The sequence below is a fragment of the Pygocentrus nattereri genome, chromosome 14 (genome assembly GCF_015220715.1).
Source record: "Pygocentrus nattereri isolate fPygNat1 chromosome 14, fPygNat1.pri, whole genome shotgun sequence".
Lineage (NCBI taxonomy): Eukaryota > Metazoa > Chordata > Actinopteri > Characiformes > Serrasalmidae > Pygocentrus > Pygocentrus nattereri.
In genome coordinates this window covers 4281652-4299235 of record NC_051224.1, presented here as the reverse complement: position 1 = coordinate 4299235, position 17584 = coordinate 4281652, and the positions used below count along the sequence as shown (strand labels likewise).

At 43.0% G+C, this 17584-nt stretch overlaps 1 protein-coding gene across 1 annotated transcript; it reads left to right on the top strand.

Annotated features, from left to right (window-relative positions):
* The first annotated feature begins 3550 nt into the window (after window positions 1-3550).
* Window positions 3551-17527, top strand: cdr2l (cerebellar degeneration-related protein 2-like). The gene is made up of 6 exons (XM_017712004.2): window positions 3551-3959; window positions 4111-4264; window positions 9915-10027; window positions 12512-12660; window positions 15172-15336; window positions 16019-17527. The coding sequence occupies exons 2-6, from the start codon at window positions 4186-4188 to the stop codon at window positions 16896-16898; spliced, it is 1386 nt and encodes a 461-aa protein (XP_017567493.1). The 5' UTR covers window positions 3551-3959; window positions 4111-4185; the 3' UTR covers window positions 16899-17527.
* The last annotated feature ends 57 nt before the right edge of the window (window positions 17528-17584 follow it).

Below are 17584 nucleotides of genomic sequence, written 5' to 3'. Positions count from 1 at the left end.
CTTTCCATCCATTTTCTAAGCCGCTTCTCCCTCAGGGTCGCTGTGGGGGGTGCTGGAGCCTATCCCAGCGGTCATCGGGCGGAAGGCAGGAAATCCTAACCCTAACCCTGGACAGGCCGCCAGTCTATTGCAGGGCAGACAGACAGATAGACAGACACAGACAGTCACTCACACCTAGGGGCAATTTAGCATGACCAATTAGCCTGACTACACGTCTTTGGACTGTGGGAGGAAACCGGAGAACCCGGAGGAAACCCACGCAGACACGGGGAGAACATGCAAACTCCACACAGAGAGGACCCCGATCACCTGGCCGGGGAATCGAACCCAGGCCCTCCTCGCTGTGAGGCGACAGCGCTACCCACCACGCATTTGCTGCCCCAAATAAAAACTATTTTTAAAAAATTCAATAGTAAGGGCTAAAACTGTTACTACTTCGGTTAACTTTGTGCTTCATACAGTATGACTGATGGTGACTTTACATTTACATCTAACGGCATTTAGCAGACACTTTTATCCAGAATGATTTACAAAAGTGCTTTGTTGTCCACTCAGCGAATGCATCCTAGCTAGCACAAATAAGTTCCAGGTTCCAAAGAGGTTCTAGGAGCACAAACTACCCTTGAGCTCAGACACTGCCATAGTTTAGTGTTCACTTAAGTGCTTCACAAAGAGATAGATCTCCTGTCGCCATTTGACAGCGAAGAGACAGCAAAGGAAGTTAGTTCCACCACCTAGATGCCAGGACATAGAAGAGTCTTGATGCCTCTCTCCTATGAAGACAAGGTGGCCTGAAGGATGGCAGGTCAAGCCATACTGTATTTGAAGCTTCTAGGGCTTTTGGTACAGATTGAATTTTCACTGTTTCCATTGGGTAGGAAGGGACTGGTCTGTTTTTGGCTTTCTAGGCAACCAGCAGGGTTTAAAATCTGATGCAGGTAGCAGGGAAGAGAACTTAGGAAGGTTGTAGGCAAGCCATGCTGCTGCATTCTTGATGATCTTGATCACATGCAAGAACATGACGGCTCACGTTGGAAGACCAGCCTGGAGCAAGTTTTAGTAGTCAAGCCATGAGATGACACTGAGCCATAAGCTTGATAATGGAAAAGGCAGTTGACATGGCAGTGCAAATCTTGAATGCTTTTACCTAGAAAGAGGTAGCATTAAAAAAGCAGGGACAGAATTCTCTATAAGGATGTCAAATACAAGCTGGAGAAAAGGGTTAAAGCAACAAAGAAGAAATACTCAAAAAAGCTGAAAAGCTAAAGATAGTCAGGAACTACAAGGTGAGAAAGATTCCTCTTGAATGACCGCCAGCTCACCAACAACGTAAATGAGTTCTGCTGCAGGTATGAATACACAAATGACATTCTTCTCTCTCTTTCTCTCCCAGTCTTCCACACTCCTCCCCTAGCCTAAGTCTCTTACCTCTACCCCCCTCCCAACTCCCACACCCTGTGAAGATCCTGAAGATTGCAGATGACACCACTTTGGTGGGCCTCATAGCCAACAGGATTGAGCCTGCCTACAGAAAAGTCAAGCAGCTGGTCTCCTGGTGCAGCACCAACCACCTGCTCCAGATGAAGACTTCAGGTGCAGCCTTACCTCCCTGTCCCCCCTCACGATCAATGGTTCTGTGGTATTCACTTAGGTTCCATATCCAGGGATTTGAAGTGGGAGAGGAATGCTCTTTCTGAGAGAAGAGCCTTGCTCCAGAGCATCCTCACAACATCCATAACCATCTGGTTAGGTTTCACCACCTCACAAGAATGATCCAAACTCCAATGCATAATCGGGACAGCAGAGAGGATCAATACATGTAGTCTGCCAACACTTCAGGACATTCACAACAGCAGGGTGATGAACAGCTGGCTCATCTCATCCTGGTCAGGATCTCCATGGACTTTTTATTATATATATATACCACAAAAGTGTTTGTGAAAAAAACAAGCTGTAATGGTAAATGCAAATAACAGCATGTTATATATATATATATATATATATATATATATGCTTTGCTTGAGAAGCTTTCTAACATGCTGTTATTTACATTTACCATTACAGCTTGCTTTTTTTCACAAACACTGTATCACTCCACTGAGATGCCATTGCTAAGAAACGACTTTGACAGCTGTAGGAGACCATTTGAATGTTCTTACTTCTTTTATATATACACTTCTTTACTGTGTGTGTGTGTGTGTATCACAAAAGTGAGTACACCCCTCACATTTCTGCAAATATTTTATTATATCTTTCCATGGGACGACTCTTTAGAAATGAAACTTGGATATAACTTAAATCAAAAAGTCAGTGTGCAGCTTGTATAGCAGTGCAGATTTACTGTCCTCTGAAAAGAATAGTTGGCAACAAAAATGAGTCCACCTCACAGTGAACAGGTCCAAATTATGCCTAATTGTGTCCATTTGTGTCATCATCCCTCCCTGGTATCATGTGACTCATTAGAGTTACAAGGTTCCAGGTGTGAATGGGGAACAGGGCTGTAAAATTTGGTGCTTTGGGTACAATTTTCTCTGTCCACTGAATATTCCACATGGCACCTCATGGCAAAGAACTCTCTGAGGATGTGAGAAATAGAATTGTTGCCCTCCACAAAGACGCCTAGGCTATAAGAAGATTGCTAACACCCTGAAACTGAGCTATAGCACAGTGGCCAAGGTCATACAGTGATTTTCCAGGACAGGTTCCACTCGGAACAGGCCTTGCCAGGGTTGACCAAAGAAGTTCACATGTTCAGCGTCATATCCAGAGGTTGGCTTTAAAAAACAAAAAAAAAAAACAAACAGATGCATTGCTGCAGAGGTTGAAGAAGTGGGAGGTCAGCCTGTCAGTGCTCAGACCATATGCCGCACAAAGCATCAACTCGGCATGGCCATCGTCCCAGAAGGAAGCCTCTTCTGAAGCTGACGCACAAGAAAGCCTGAAAACAGTTTGCTGAAGACAAGCAGTCCAAGAAAATGGATTACTGGAACCATGTCCTGTAGTCTGACGAGACCAAGATAAAATTGTTTGTCTCAGATGGTGTTCAGCATGTGTGTGTGTGTGTGTGTGTGTGTGTGTGTGTGTGTGTGTGTGTGTGTGTGTATGCATTAACATTTTTTCCCCTTAGTTTATTTTTTACATATAAACTGAGTGAACTGGGAAGTAAACAGCACACATGTTTGCACAGCCATTTTTACAAAACGGGAAGAAAATTCAGTCTTCCATGATATGGGCCCTTTAATGCTACTGAACTCGGATGTGCTCTGCTTAATGCCATATGGACACCTTTTCCTTTCTTAATTAAAGATATCCTCCTTAGGAATTTTCACTGTCAGGCACCAGCTGCGTAAGATTAGCAGCTTTCACCTCAGTTTAAGGCAAAATGTAAGCATAATCCCAGAGGGACCCTGTAGGCCCTTCAGAGAAAACTGCCCGAAAACACCTTTAACGCTGCTCATTATCTCCTCCTGCAGAGAAACCAGCCCACGCTAAGGGCGTTTTCCACATCCTACTAAACCCACGGTCCTATTCCAAAAGGGGGAAACCCTAAGTTAGCCATTCCCTTCTGGCCACTGTTCGAGGCTCCTCACACAGGCGAGCTCATTGTGTTTGAGTCCTCCTCATTCCTGCGAGCGGAGGAGGAGCAGCAGCAGCCGGGCAGCTCATCGTCTGGGCGAGTCGAAGGGGCTGTTGGGAACTCGAACACAAAGCAGATGAGAGGAGCGATGTCGGCGGATGGCACGGGCAGGGAGAGGGGGAGGGGGTGATTTCAGATCGTGGATGTAGATGTTTTACATTTCGGAGCTAGAATTTTCAGCAGGGGGCTTACTTTAGCCACGCTAGCACTCCTGAAAGGCAACTCTTCGCCGTTCGTCTCCCCCTGAGCACAACAACGGGAATGACAGAGTCTCCATCTGGCTGACAGCCACGGAACGGTAACGCCACATTTGGCAGCTTTGGTAAGACGTCCTGGCTAACCTCACCGAGCTTAAAGAGCCGTGTTTCGGGCATTTTAAGCGCACTCCCCTCCTGCTTCATCGGGCATCACTTTTCCAGTGTTTAACGGTTTTCAGAAAGTCAGCCGTTGACATTCAAATTTTTATCCTGCAGCTCGCGCCGTTTTTTGTCCTCGAGCGGCGACCGTTGCTGCCGCTGCCGCCGCCTCTGCTGGAGAAGAAGCGACCGATGCTTCGTGCTAGCAGAATGGAGGAGTTTGTGACCGAGGAGGACGAGCCGTGGTACGACCAGAGAGACTTGGAGCAGGGTGAGTACCACAGCAGAGACGGCTTTTCGACAGCGAAGCGTCCGTCTATGAGAAGTAGCCCTGAAAACGCTTTACTGGGTTTAGAGGCCTAGGCGGTTAACCGCATCGCCGATGACATCGGCTGCAGATGTGGGCCTGAAGGTGGAGCTGGAAGAAAAGTGCCGCCTGATTTGGGTCGGTCATCACGGACATGGGCGTTAATCGTCGAGGGTCATCTCGACTTATTGTGAAGGTCCTCAGTGAGTGAGACCAACGGCTTCCCTGTGAGGCCGAAATGGCATCACTGACAACCCGGCTGCTCGCACTTCCTCAGGTTACCTCACCCGGGGACCAACCGTGTGAGAGGATGAGGCTGGGTTTTTTGTGTAGGCCATGCTGTGGTGTGGCTTAGCCCGGTCAAACGGCTGGCTGCGGTTTTCCTAGTTTGACATGTCACGTTGTTTTATTTTTCACTCATTTAATTCAGACTGTCAGCTCTCCTTTCTGCCTTTCTGTCTGACTTCTCCTCTTCATCGCCTCTTTGCCTCTGTAGGCCAATTATTTCAATCTTGTCAGAACAGACAGGGCAGGAGTGAATTCCTGAATTCATCTCTCTCTCTCTCTCTCTCTCTCTCTCTCTCTCTCTCTCTCTCTCTCTCTCTCTGCTTAGAGTGATGTCATTGCCCTTTGTCTGCCCTCTGTTTTGCTGCTTTGCCATAAAGTGCTGGGTTTCAGGACCAGCTCGGCACTATTTTTCATTGCTGAGTGTGAGAACACTTTGTGTGGCTGACTGTGTTTAGGAAGGTCTAATATGACACCAGTTCAGGCCTATTGACGCACAGATTAGTTCACTTAATACTCCTCTTTAGAAACTCAAGACCAGACTGGTCTTGTGGAAAAGGAAAGGAATGTGTAGGGAGAGAATTTTCATCATTTGTGGTGACATGGAACTTGGCATAAGGAGCTCTTGGCCCAGAATGGCTGTGGAGAAGGAGCTGGAAGAGGATTCAAGTCAGCCTACTTCCAACATCTGTTTGAATAAGCTTCGAGGAGTTATGTTGAGCCTTGGATCTCTCTAAGGGGGAGCGTTTGGCGCTGGATTGCTGTTGATTTCATTTCCACGCATGCTTTAGGTTAATTTGCTGGTTTCACGGGATTGCTTCGCATTGATCGTATTGATTAAACGGTGGGGCTACAAGGCCTGAATAAAGATGTTGCGACCTTCATATGTCTGACATGTAAAACAGAAATCAGTCCGTTTTTAGAGTCCTCTTGACCTGCTGCGGAAATTCGCTTCAGGCTTGGATGTAGTCTCAATCTCAATGAGATTAGCAAGGCCTTAATTCAATACTCTTTGATTCACACTGCTGCTAATGGCTTTGTGGCAATTACGCACACACGCGCACACACACACACACACGCTGTCCTTTTAAGGAAAGGTTTTATCGATCTGGCTGGGTAAGTCCTGCACATACAGAGGAACAGAAAGGGGAGCAATCAATCAGAAAGAGAAATGGCAGTTTTACTGCATGTGGAGGAAAAGCCTGAAATTCAGCAGGTCAAAATAGGTCAGTGTTGAATCGCAGAAGACCAGACTGCCAGACATCTGGGATTTAGCTGCTGTTGTAGTCTTAGTGTGTGATCTTGACCTTGGACCAGTTTGTGTTTTTGTCCTTTAGTGTGAGATATGCAGTGATGGAAGAAGCAGCTTTTCTGTGTATCATTAGAGTGCTGGCTCTGGACGCAAAAAATAGGTGGATCATGTAGTTGGGCTGGCATGAAGTCTCAATGTCCCTCTCGTCCTGCGTTATTCAACACCTAATTAAGTGGCCTTAAACCTGTGTTGATCTGATCTGATGAGAGACTGATCGAGGTGAGGGCTGGGGAGGTTGGGGTTAAGTTTGTTGAGGGTGGCTGGACTGACTGGCTCCATCCATGCTCAGCAGGACGACACCACAATAGCATTCTTGCTACACACAAAAAAAACAAAGTATATGAGAATTTGATGATATGTTTTGTATTTTTGTTGGACAGAGAAAATGCACCAGTAGTGTGTTATGAATGCAAAAACATTACTACTGCACTGCACATAATCCAATTAAACAGGCCTAATTATGCTCTCTTTGTAATTAAGTATGCGCTTGGTAAGTGTGCTTTAACTGATATCCATTATATGGGCAGAACAGCAAAGTATGGTGTATTTTGAAGTAATTTAACACAATATGATAAGGATTTGTAAAAATGTCCACCCTTGATTGACACATTTCCTGCTGGATAGTGGTCTTTGGATCTGCACAGTATTTGTGCTGGTGTTTCCATGCTGATCTCACTCGCAGTGATGCTTTGAGGTGAAGGAACGCATGTGGTACCTATGTTTGGTGAGTTTGTGTTGTTGTGTGTATTTCTCCTTCCTGGAATTTGCCTTGTTAGCCAGTTTATACACTCAGGAAGTGTATATCGATCCCAGTTGCAGTATAATTAGCATCCTGTGTTCCATCTTCCCTCAGAAAAGCCGGCCTAATCAACCTAGTTTAATCACTATTATTAGATTATTTTGTTCACCATGTCCTACTTGACATTCTACTGTGATTAACCCACTCGTGAATACATTTCACAGGACGTGCTGGCATGTTGGCGTTTTTGGATTTTATTGTTTATCATGTTACCGCTGGTTGAGTGAGCTGTATCTTTTGGTAAGTGCCCAATGAATGTGCTTCATGGTCAAGAACTAAACCTTTGTCTATAACATTTCATACAACAGAGCAATTGCCGTTAGTTATGCTGACCTCTAGGCGTTTTAAGTCCTGTGTGGCTGAAAGCATAGCAACGCTATAAGGTCTCTCTGCGTAAACCTCTGTCCCATTGGTGCATGTAGGCTGTACTCATAGCCATCCATTCGCAGTCAAGTGCTACCTCTATATCTGCCTGATGTTGTGGAGCCGTGCCACTGACTGACCTCGGTCGACAGAGGGGGCAGGGAGTGCATCAGAAGTGGAGAGTTTTCTGCCTAGTGTGTAATTTTTAAAGGAGTAATCTGGCATTTTTCAACCTGATGTCTATCTGCTGCATGTGTACACCCAAAAAATGGTTCTTTAAGGTTCTTTAGAAAAGGTCATTGTTATATGTAAAACTGAGAGCATTCCGAGAATTGTTTGAATGCATGAATGGTTCTTCTCTATGATGGAAAACCTGCTGTATGTAGTTCTTTTTAGAACGTTTTAAAATTGTGTTGTATCAAGTGAATGTATATGTCTGTCTGTCTGCCCTGGACTGGCGACCTGTCCAGGTGCATTTCCTGCCCTCTGCCCATTGACCGCTGGAATAGGCTCCAGCTGCCCCCACGACCCAGAAGAATAAGTGGCTTAGAAAATGTGTGTGTGTGTGTGTGTGTGTGTGTGTGTGTGTGTGTGTGTGTGTGTGTGTGTGTTGTATAAAAAAAAAGTTAATCTATTGTTGGAAATTAAAAAAAAAAAAAAAAAAAGTAATAAAATAAACTTTTTTTTAATTATTATTTAGAAAGCTTGAGTGTAGCATGCAATTGATTGCTGAACACTTTTCCCCACACTCTTGGTAAAAGCTTTCTATATAGTGCTGCAAAAAGGTTTTTTGAATCATAAGTCATGGAACCCTTATGCCATATAGAACCATTATAGAAAGGATTCTTTTCAAAACCTTTTTTTTTTTTTTTTTAAGCACAGAGGAAAAAAAACATTTGCCCATGCGAAGGACCGGTTTACGCATTCAAATAGTTCTTTGAGTGTTCATGGTTCTAGAACAGTTGCTGTTGTCACTAAAGAACCTTTAAATCATTTTTTTGAGTGTGTAGGGCTGAACGATTAATCTAAGATCAGTTTTCAAATTTCAAGAGGTTAATTTTTATTGAATTCTTATTCTTATATTAATCACAGCTGTCTTAGCAAGTTAACAAGTGGAGAGATTTGACCTTATAACACTGAACTTGTGAACTGGCATTTTGACGCCGTTCAAGCCTCAAGCCTGGAAGAACAGATGTGATGGATGTCTTGATGTAAACATGTACCTGGAGCTTCATATAAAGAAAATACTAAATCACTGGTCAGAAAAAAAAAAACCTGAAACCCCCCCCACAATTCGTTCAGCTCTGTTTCCCTGTACCTCGTAAAAGACCAAATATCCTGTTGCCTGGAAATACACTTATAAAAGAAGCCAATGGGCATTTTCTTTTATTAGTATGTTTGGAGGCTGTGTACTGTCCGGAGTATTATTTTATAATATAGTATAATTTTATGGTTCTTGGTAATCAACCATATGCTACAGATGTTGCAGATAGAGATTAGGTTAATAAACACTGGAGTATTCCTTTAATTCTCTCTTCTCCTGGAGATCTGCCCTCTTTGGCCTCATTATCTGCTGTTCCACTCTGTCTCCAGCCTGGAGACGCTGGGGACCAATGTACACGCACACACTCCCATTCATATGTGCTGTACAAAGACAGCAAGCGATGCCATGCATTGTTAAAGCTCTCGCATGTGATTTATGTGTGAGCTGCTGTGCGGTCCTGCGTTACAGGGTGTTTGCTTTATTGCTGACGCCATGTATTTCATGATAAATCACTGCATTCATATCTATGCAATGGGGGTCAATGTTTTTAACCCTGTTAAGCCTTCCCTATACGCCTTCTCTCCTACAGAGTTTGTCTTTTTGTGGATGCTAGTGCGCGATCCCAGCAGCATGTTCTCCATCCTGTGTCGACAGGACTTTGTTTGTGTCTTTGCTCGTCTGTGTGTGTGTGCTGATGTGCAACAAAGCGTATTGCGCTGGGAGGAGCTGTAGCTTTATGTTAGACTGTCTCCAGTGACGGGGAGCGATGATGTGCAGATAGCAACAAAAGAGCCTGCGATGTTTCATCATGAAATACATTTATGTTGGCTATAAAGACAGCGATGCCCTGGTATAGGAAGAATAGGATAAGTGGGTGTCTTTGGTATTTAACCGGTACTGGAATATATCAGATCTCTTCTCACAGTCCAGCGTGTAGTGTTTTGAGTGTAGTGTTTACAGCACGTAACACAGTTCTTTACAATCTGACACTCAGCACTTCGGTTTGTCCACCTCTTTCTAGAGTACGTGCAGCGCTTTTCTGTGTGACCCATTTTAGCCAGGCTTTATCCGTTTTCCTGCCTTCCCCTTTTTCTGCTTCCTTGATCTCATCTTGGCTGACGTCAGTGCAGCTTACATTCATCAGTGTAAAAATGAAGGATTAATAAAAATGACCTTCTTTTGGGGGAATTAGACAAGATTTTCTATCCCCTCCCTTCTTTTTATTCCTATGTGGTCTGTTCTGCACACCCCATCCACAGATGTCAGCTTCAGCCTCCTCTTTTGATATGGATTTTGAGATGGATAAACAATGAGACTACATTTTAGAATAACAGAAAACAGTCTGAACAACAATAGAATAAAGCAAGGAGCCAAAAATGGTAGTTTGGCCAAGAGTAAAGGAGAGCGGATGTGGCCGCGTCTCCTTTACACAGTGCTAACCGGTCTTTATACTAACCTAAATTCATTTTTAGCAACAGACTTTGTTGCATGGTCCACCCTTATTAATGGTTCTTGGCCTCTCCCTGTATGTCTGTTTTCCATATGTGCCTTCTTTCCCCTCATACCGTTTGCCTTTGTTTGCTCTCTTTAGATCTGCACTTGGCAGCGGAGCTGGGGAAGACCCTGCTGGAGCGCAATAAGGAGCTGGAGGACTCACTGCAGCAGATGTACATCAACAATGAGGAGCAGGTGCAGGAGATTGAGGTGAGGTCCTAGCTGGAGTGCATCGTGCCCTTTGGGGCAGTTTAAGCTGTTCACTTGTGAATGTGCTCTCTTGAAGTCTGCTTTATGGGTATCTTGTGACTTGTAATCGAGGCTTTGTTAGGAAAAAAAAAAGAAATAGTGCACTGTGCAGTATTTTAGCCAGATTGTCATTTCAACTTAAATCCCTTTAAGCATAAAGCTTAAATCCCTTTACGCACAATACTTTTGAAGGAAAAATAAGTACCTAATTTAATGCTGGTGTTCATGAAACAACAAGAGCTTCTTAGGCTTATGCTTGGCACTGGAGATTATTTTAAATACAGATTTTTTTTTTTTTACTTTAGTTATGCTTCAGTCATCCAAAGCCCTAAACTACAAAATTCACCAAGAAAAAAAAAATCACACACTTTCCGATCACGCTCATGAATCAGCGACCCAATGAACGCTTTTGTTTCTTCTCAGAGATCAATGTCTCATGAGCTAATGTTACTTTAGATTACAACATTAAAACAGACATTCAGGAAGATGCACATTACTGTCATACTTGAATTTAGCTGCGTGAAAGAGAAAGAAAATTATTGTCTTCGTTTATTTTCCTCTTTATTTTTTTTAGATTAGGTTAAATTGATTTCATCCTTCCGTTCAGCTCCGCTCTCACTGGTTATTGGTCTTTCATGCATGAGGTCAACACTGCGTTTAATGTGAGAGAATCATGACTCCACCCCCACTACATGATTGAGTCATAAATATTGAAAAGTTTAATATTTACAATCAAAATCGGGCCAATCCTGACTGGGCTTTGAGTAGATTAGAGGGAAAATGTTTGGAATTTGTGTTTTAATGCCAAATATTTTCCCTCTAATCCACTGAAAGCCCAGTCATCACTGGCCCAGTTTCAAAATAATGAAGGATTTTATTTAGCAGAAACCAAATTTGGTGAACTTCAAGCACCTGTTATTTATGAACCGTTCAGACAAAAGTGGCAAGAGTGCAAATGTTACAACCGACCCCATAGTACAAAAATGATCTGTAGTACATGTTTGATTCATTTGTTTGTAAAAACTTAAATTCCAAACAGTTCATTTTTATTTGAGAATGCATTGACCTCTCTGATTTTTAAACTTTGACTACTTTATGTTTCACGCTGTGTTAAAGTAATCCTACTATTTGGGGTTGGATTTTGAATTATGTAAAAAAAGTTGGAAATGAGGGTATATTAAAATAATGTTGTGAATTATTTAACTTATACACACAACTTGGTAAACACATTTATGTTGAAAAAGGAATATATCAGGAAAAATATCACTATTGGAAGATATTTGCATAAAAAATGTTATCTGCATCAGACAGATGTTTCAGTTTAACTGATATTTCAAATCAGTTTTGATGTATTCATTGTACTTTAGAAAAGCAATGCTGGGCAAATCTGCTGAAGTATCTCAGTATAATTAATTTTACTGCATTTATAACCCTTTAGAAATATTTTTTCTTTTTCTCTAGTGCTATTCCAGATCTAGTCAAAAGTCCTACGTTTTGTAAACAGTGCATCGGCCTTAGCAGATATGTGCATGAAAAATATTGTATATTGGCATCGGTGCACGGTTTCCATCAACTACTGTCATGGTAGAAAAACGAGTTGAATCTTGAGAAATAGCTGTGTGATTTACATTGTACAGCTTATGTTGCTCTGGCAGTAGAAGATGACCTAAAGCATGTTCTGTTTAAACCTGTTTAACTAAATACAAACTTATTTAACTACATACAAAAACTGCTCTTCCTATACAGCTTTGGTCATTTTCTTCCAATGGCCTTTTCCATAAAAACAGTGCAGATTTTTCTATATAGGGCACAGTTTGTGAAGAAACGAGTAAACCGTTTGGAAGATAGTGAGAGTGTTTGCTGTGTGGGCAGGAGGGGACCTGGGGTCTGCAGCTCGCCTGTCACGTTGCCAGATCTGCCAGTCAGTGCTGCTACACAAAGACTTGGGAACAATGAGGCGTACTGTTGGAAGGATAAATTTAATTACCATGGCCTCAGTCCTCCACATGCATTACGCAATGGCTATACTGGTCAAGTAGGCTAATATGGTATGATATTTGGTGTGATTTTCTGTGTTCTGGGCATTTCTCAGTCACTGTATAGGCTACATTTTGCTGCATTTTGGGTATTTGTGCAGACACTCATATATGAAGAAAAGCCTTTTTTTAAGTGGCTTGTGTTGTAGTATTTTTCAGTCATGAGTATTTAAACTGTAAGCGTAGTTACTTCCTTTACAGTAGGCAAAAGAAGAAAACCTACAAATTTAACTCAGTAAAACGTGAAGAAAAGGTTCAAACCGATGTTAATAGCATCCTCTTCTTACCACTATAGTGGAACATATCCACATTTGGTCATGCTGGAGAACGGGAGCTCTTATTGTGTGTGTGTGTGTGTGTGTGTGTGTGTGTGTGTGTGTGTGTGTGTGTGTTTTCTTTCCTTGTCCAGTACTTGTCCAAGCAGCTGGAGATGCTGCGGGAGATGAATGAACAGCATGCAAAAGTGTACGAGCAGCTAGATGTGACTGCACGTGAGCTGGAGATAACCAATGAGAAACTGGTGCTGGAGAGTAAGGGCTCACAGCAGAAAATAGACAGGTGAGTCACAACTTGTAGAATAGTTTGACACTGATTGATACCACAAACATTTACCGTCTGCTGTGGTTAAAATTCACATTTCACACTTCTAAACTACTGTGAGTTCCCCTCACATAACTTTCTGCATTTGGTTCATGCAAATTAGCTGATGAGCTGAATAGGGTGCGTTTAATGAGGCGATGTACTGAAGTCTGTAGTGTTTTGGCCCATGAGGACTGGAGCATGACACATGTGATGGACACACAGAGCCGGGCAAAATACTTTAAATAATATTTTTAAAATACTTTTAATCACAATGCAACAACAGGAATACAGTTAGAATAGATATTTATAAGGCACATGACTAAATTATTATTCTATTGTTCTGTTATTCTTCTCAATTCACACTGGTCCTCACATTTATTGGTTTGCAGTTTTCTTCTTGCAAGTCTTCTGTTGATACATTTCATGAAAAATTGCATATCATTTAAATGAAATTCCAAATATTCTCTCTCATTGCCTGCCTCAGTCCACCAGCACAGCATCGCTGCCAAGTTTGTCACTTACAAACATGTCCACAACTGAGGAGACTGTTAGTTTCATCATCCCTCAGAAAAGCTCAGTAATGCTGATATTAATAACCAATCGTCATGTGGGTTTATCAGTGTACTGTCGTTCCTCGACACTTGTTTGACCACCAAGCCTAAGTATTATTTCTGGTTTGTAAAATAAAATGAATTCAATAGTTTGATGAAAGAAAATAAAAGAATCGAACGAACTAAGAAATACAAGAAGACTCTTCAAGGTTCAGAAGCGCAGGTCCTTTATTCTTTTCTTTGAGCATGGAGAATGTTCTTCCTACGGTCTCCGGACACACTCTCATTCATACAGGGAATATTCACATATTTTATACTCTCAGTGCAGGTGGGGTGATCACGCCCCTCCTCTTTTTTTTGATGTCTCCCGTTGTCCTGACACTACCCTTATATCCAAATTGTCCTCCACATATCCATCATATGGGGTTTTTGTGGAAACCATTATTTCCAGGCCTAGCTTGATTTATTTTTTTTAAAAAAACTTTGTGCGAGGTACCTCCTAACGCTCGCTAGTACTTTTCCACTCTGGCCGTTTGGCCTTGAGCAGTTCACAAGTTCACTCAGTCCCTACAAAGGGCCTATCTTCTCTCTTACGCTCTACTAAGGAAGCCTGTTTTAGGGCACCTGCTCCAATGTGCTAGGCCATACTGTGCTTTATTTATGATTTATCTACATAATACAAGACATTTCAGTTTTGGGAATCTTTAATTTACATCACTACTCAGGCATTAGCTGGAAATTTAGCATAACTAAATATATAAAGCATAACTTGGACTGAATACAGATACAGATTCTCAATAATCATATTCCATCCCAAAACTGCATATCCACTAGTCTAGGAGTGGCAGAATTTTAAATACTAAAGATGCCACTTTCTTGAGAATTTGTTCTTTTGAGTATTGGTTGAGACTGATTTGATACTTCTTCTTTAAAAACTAATAATCTTTTAAAAATTTCAAACTATTTTTATAAAAGTTCATTTCAGCTGAGCGTCTAAAAATAGGCTACCGTGCTCAAACCACTCAAACATTCTACTACCCCACAGGAGGCAATGCACAGCTAACAGCACATCACTGGATGATGATGTGCTCTGTGAGGCTCGATTAGCTACAGGATTGAATCTGATCGGTCCTTTTTTTTTCCCTCCGATCCAGTATTTTCTGCTAATATCAGCCCAATACTAATACCCATCACTACAGGTATGCCATTTCTAGTGAATATCAGTATGACATTGTTTCATGATTTGGTTTTTGGCTTGTCGCCGACTCTATGATGAGCCTAAATACAGCCCCACCCCCAAGACAAACTAAACATGAGCATGAACAGCAGACATATTATTGAGAAATGCAAAATAGAACTGTAGATGGGTGGAGAGGTAAAAACAAACAGGAGGAGAGAAGGACGAAGAACCGGTCCTGAAAATAAAGGAACTGAAGAAACTAACAGAGTACCGGTTTACACAATAAAAAAAATAAAACTCTTTAGTTTCTAACTTTCTCACAGTGCTTGGCTTTATAAAGTTAATTAGAAACCCAGTATCACTTAACATTGATGTTTATCGTTAATTGTAATTGTTATAAAGTGTATTTCCATTGCAGTCGTATTTGCTGTGCTGTGTTTGTGTTGGTTTTGTTGTCGTACTGATAGAAAACCATTAGGTTACAAAGTATAATAATACAATCCCTGTAAATTAGTGGACATCTGTATACTGTAGGTCAGACATTCAAAATATGTATTATTCCTGTATCCTTTTTTTTTTTTTAACTTCATCAGATGCTGGTTATTTTCTGATAGCATGCAATTACCCAGACACCCCCAAAAAATCCAAGTACTAGACACAGGACCGTTTTGAGCTGGCTGGCTGGCTGGCTGGTTGGTTGGAGTAGAGCCAGAAGCCAGGTGGATGGTTAAACTGCAGGAAAATGTATGTGTGCAGGTTAACAAGTACCATGGAGGTGCTGCAGGGGCAGGTAGACACTCTCACGGCTCGTGTGGAGGAACTGCGCACTCTTGAGGAGCTACGGGTTCGCAGGGAGAAGAAAGAAAGACGAAAGACTGTGCACTCCTTCCCCTGCCTGAAGGAGCTGTGCACCGCTCCCAGGTACCACTTCCTTTTTGACCATGAAAATGTGGCAAACTTTTATGAGCCATACACTGAACATGGAGACAGTTTTGTTTTATTTTTCATCCATTTTGATATTTAAAGGTGATTTCACAATACAATAATCTTCAGTGTTAGCTACATCAGCTTCGTTGCCGAACTGTGTGGTCAAATAAACTATCTAGCATAAATAAAAGCAGAAATAGCAGCAATCTTGAAGCCTATATGTTGTTCATAGTTTTGTCCATTTTTTAAAGTCGGTCTCAGAAGCTTAATTAAGTTTGCCTAAATCATTACACACACCGCAATCAGTTTGCACAGAATCAGAATCAAGCCTTTTCAGAGTCAGTGCTTATTGATAGTTTTAAGTTTCCATTGATTGTCAGTCACATTAACCTTGTAGCATAAGTGCACAATAAAGTAGCAAACTTTGGACTTCAAATATATCTTGGCTGACTGGTTGCAGTTTGGGATAAGGCAAAAAATGTTTTTAGAAGTACATTGTTTATATTGGACAGCTGGAATAGGCTCCAGCACAGGAGGTAGAAGCGGCTTAGAAAGTGTGTGTGTGTGTGTGTTTATACTGAAAGACTAGAGTTTTATATTTTACATTAGAGACTTTAAAAGGTGTGGAATCCTAACACACATGAAAACTGCTGTTGTGTGGTCTTTCTACTTTCAGGTACGAGGATGGCTTCACGGTGTCTGACCCAGGCAGCGGCGACCTTCAGGAGCAGCCCTCAGCAGATGAGGAGAATGAGCGGCTGCGTGCAATGGTAGGGCAGCTCAGGGCAGCTGTGGCGGCCGAGCGGGGGCGTCGCGAGAATGCAGAGCGCGAGTGTGCTGCTGTGCTACAGGAGTTTGAGCGCCTGGAGCAGCGGCTGCTGGGAGCTGAGGGATGCCAGCGACGTGTCCATGAGCTGGAGGCTGAGCTGCAAGAGATGCAGCAGATGCGCAGGTCACGTGCCCGCCTGCTGACCGGAGAGGACGGCCTAGAGCAGACGCTGCTCAGCAGCGCCCCAGAAACCGACACGCCTGAGGATGCGTCCACTTTACCACAGGAGGATGGAGGCTCTGGAGAGCCGCCAGTGCGCAAGAGCTGCAGCGACACTGCTCTGGACGTCATCTCAGCGGTGGACGCCACAGGGAGACGCAAGGGCAGCTACGCACTGCATGCCAATGGCGTGCGCAAGCGTGGCATGTCCATCCTACGTGAGGTGGATGAGCAGTACCACGCGCTGCTGGAGAAGTATGAGGAGTTGCTGGGTAAATGCCGACGCCATGAGGAGAGCCTGCGCCACGCTGAGGTGCAGACATCTCGACCGGTATCCAGGGATCCATCCATGAAGGAGTGCCGGGCTGCTGAGTCCCGGGAGCTGCCACAGACGCCACCTTCCACGCCCGAGGCCATGGAGGGCATCAGCAGGCAGGTAGAAGCTGTGGACAAGAGGCTCAGCCAGAACACCCCCGAATACAAGGCCCTGTTCAAAGAGATCTTCTCACGCCTGCAGAAGACCAAGACCGATATCAACTCCACCAAAGGGAGGAGGAGTGGCAAATAAGTGCATTTTGCTTAGAGAAATGTGCCACAGGCCATTTCTTTCAATCTACCCCAGGGGTTCTCAACTTAAGCCCTGGGTACCCACTGCCTTGCACGGTTCCATTTTCCCTACGCAACACAACTAATCCAGCTCATGAAGGGCTTGATGGTTATGACAAGCTTGAGCAGTTGGTTTTGGGTAAGGAAAACTTTAGACGGTCTAAGCTTAAGTGGGTCCCCAGGACTGGAGCTGAGAAGCACTTTTCTATCAAACTTTGTTTCAATTGCTTAAAGGCCAGATTCAGAAAGGCAACTTCATGCTAGCGCACAGCTTGTAGATAGAGTAGTATATTGGGTGTTACTTATGTTGGTGCACCTTGGATCAGGATGAGCACCTGCAAAACGGGTCTTGTCTGATTTGAGATTTGGTCATGTTCGTTTAAGAATCTGGGCAGTTGCTACGTTTACAGATCAGGTCATTATAACTCCTCTGGAACTTCTCACTGGCAGGGTGTCTATGTTAAAAGATGAAGCAGTTCACTGCTGATTTCCCTTTTCTGGAGTACACATGTACCACCTGCACCACTGTGTGTAACTACAACCTCAATTCTGTAATCAGTTCTTTCCAATATTAAAAGACGCTTTGCAGAAGGGGGGTTTATACATTTATTACTTTGAGAATGGATGAGAGAATGAGTCGATACCAGC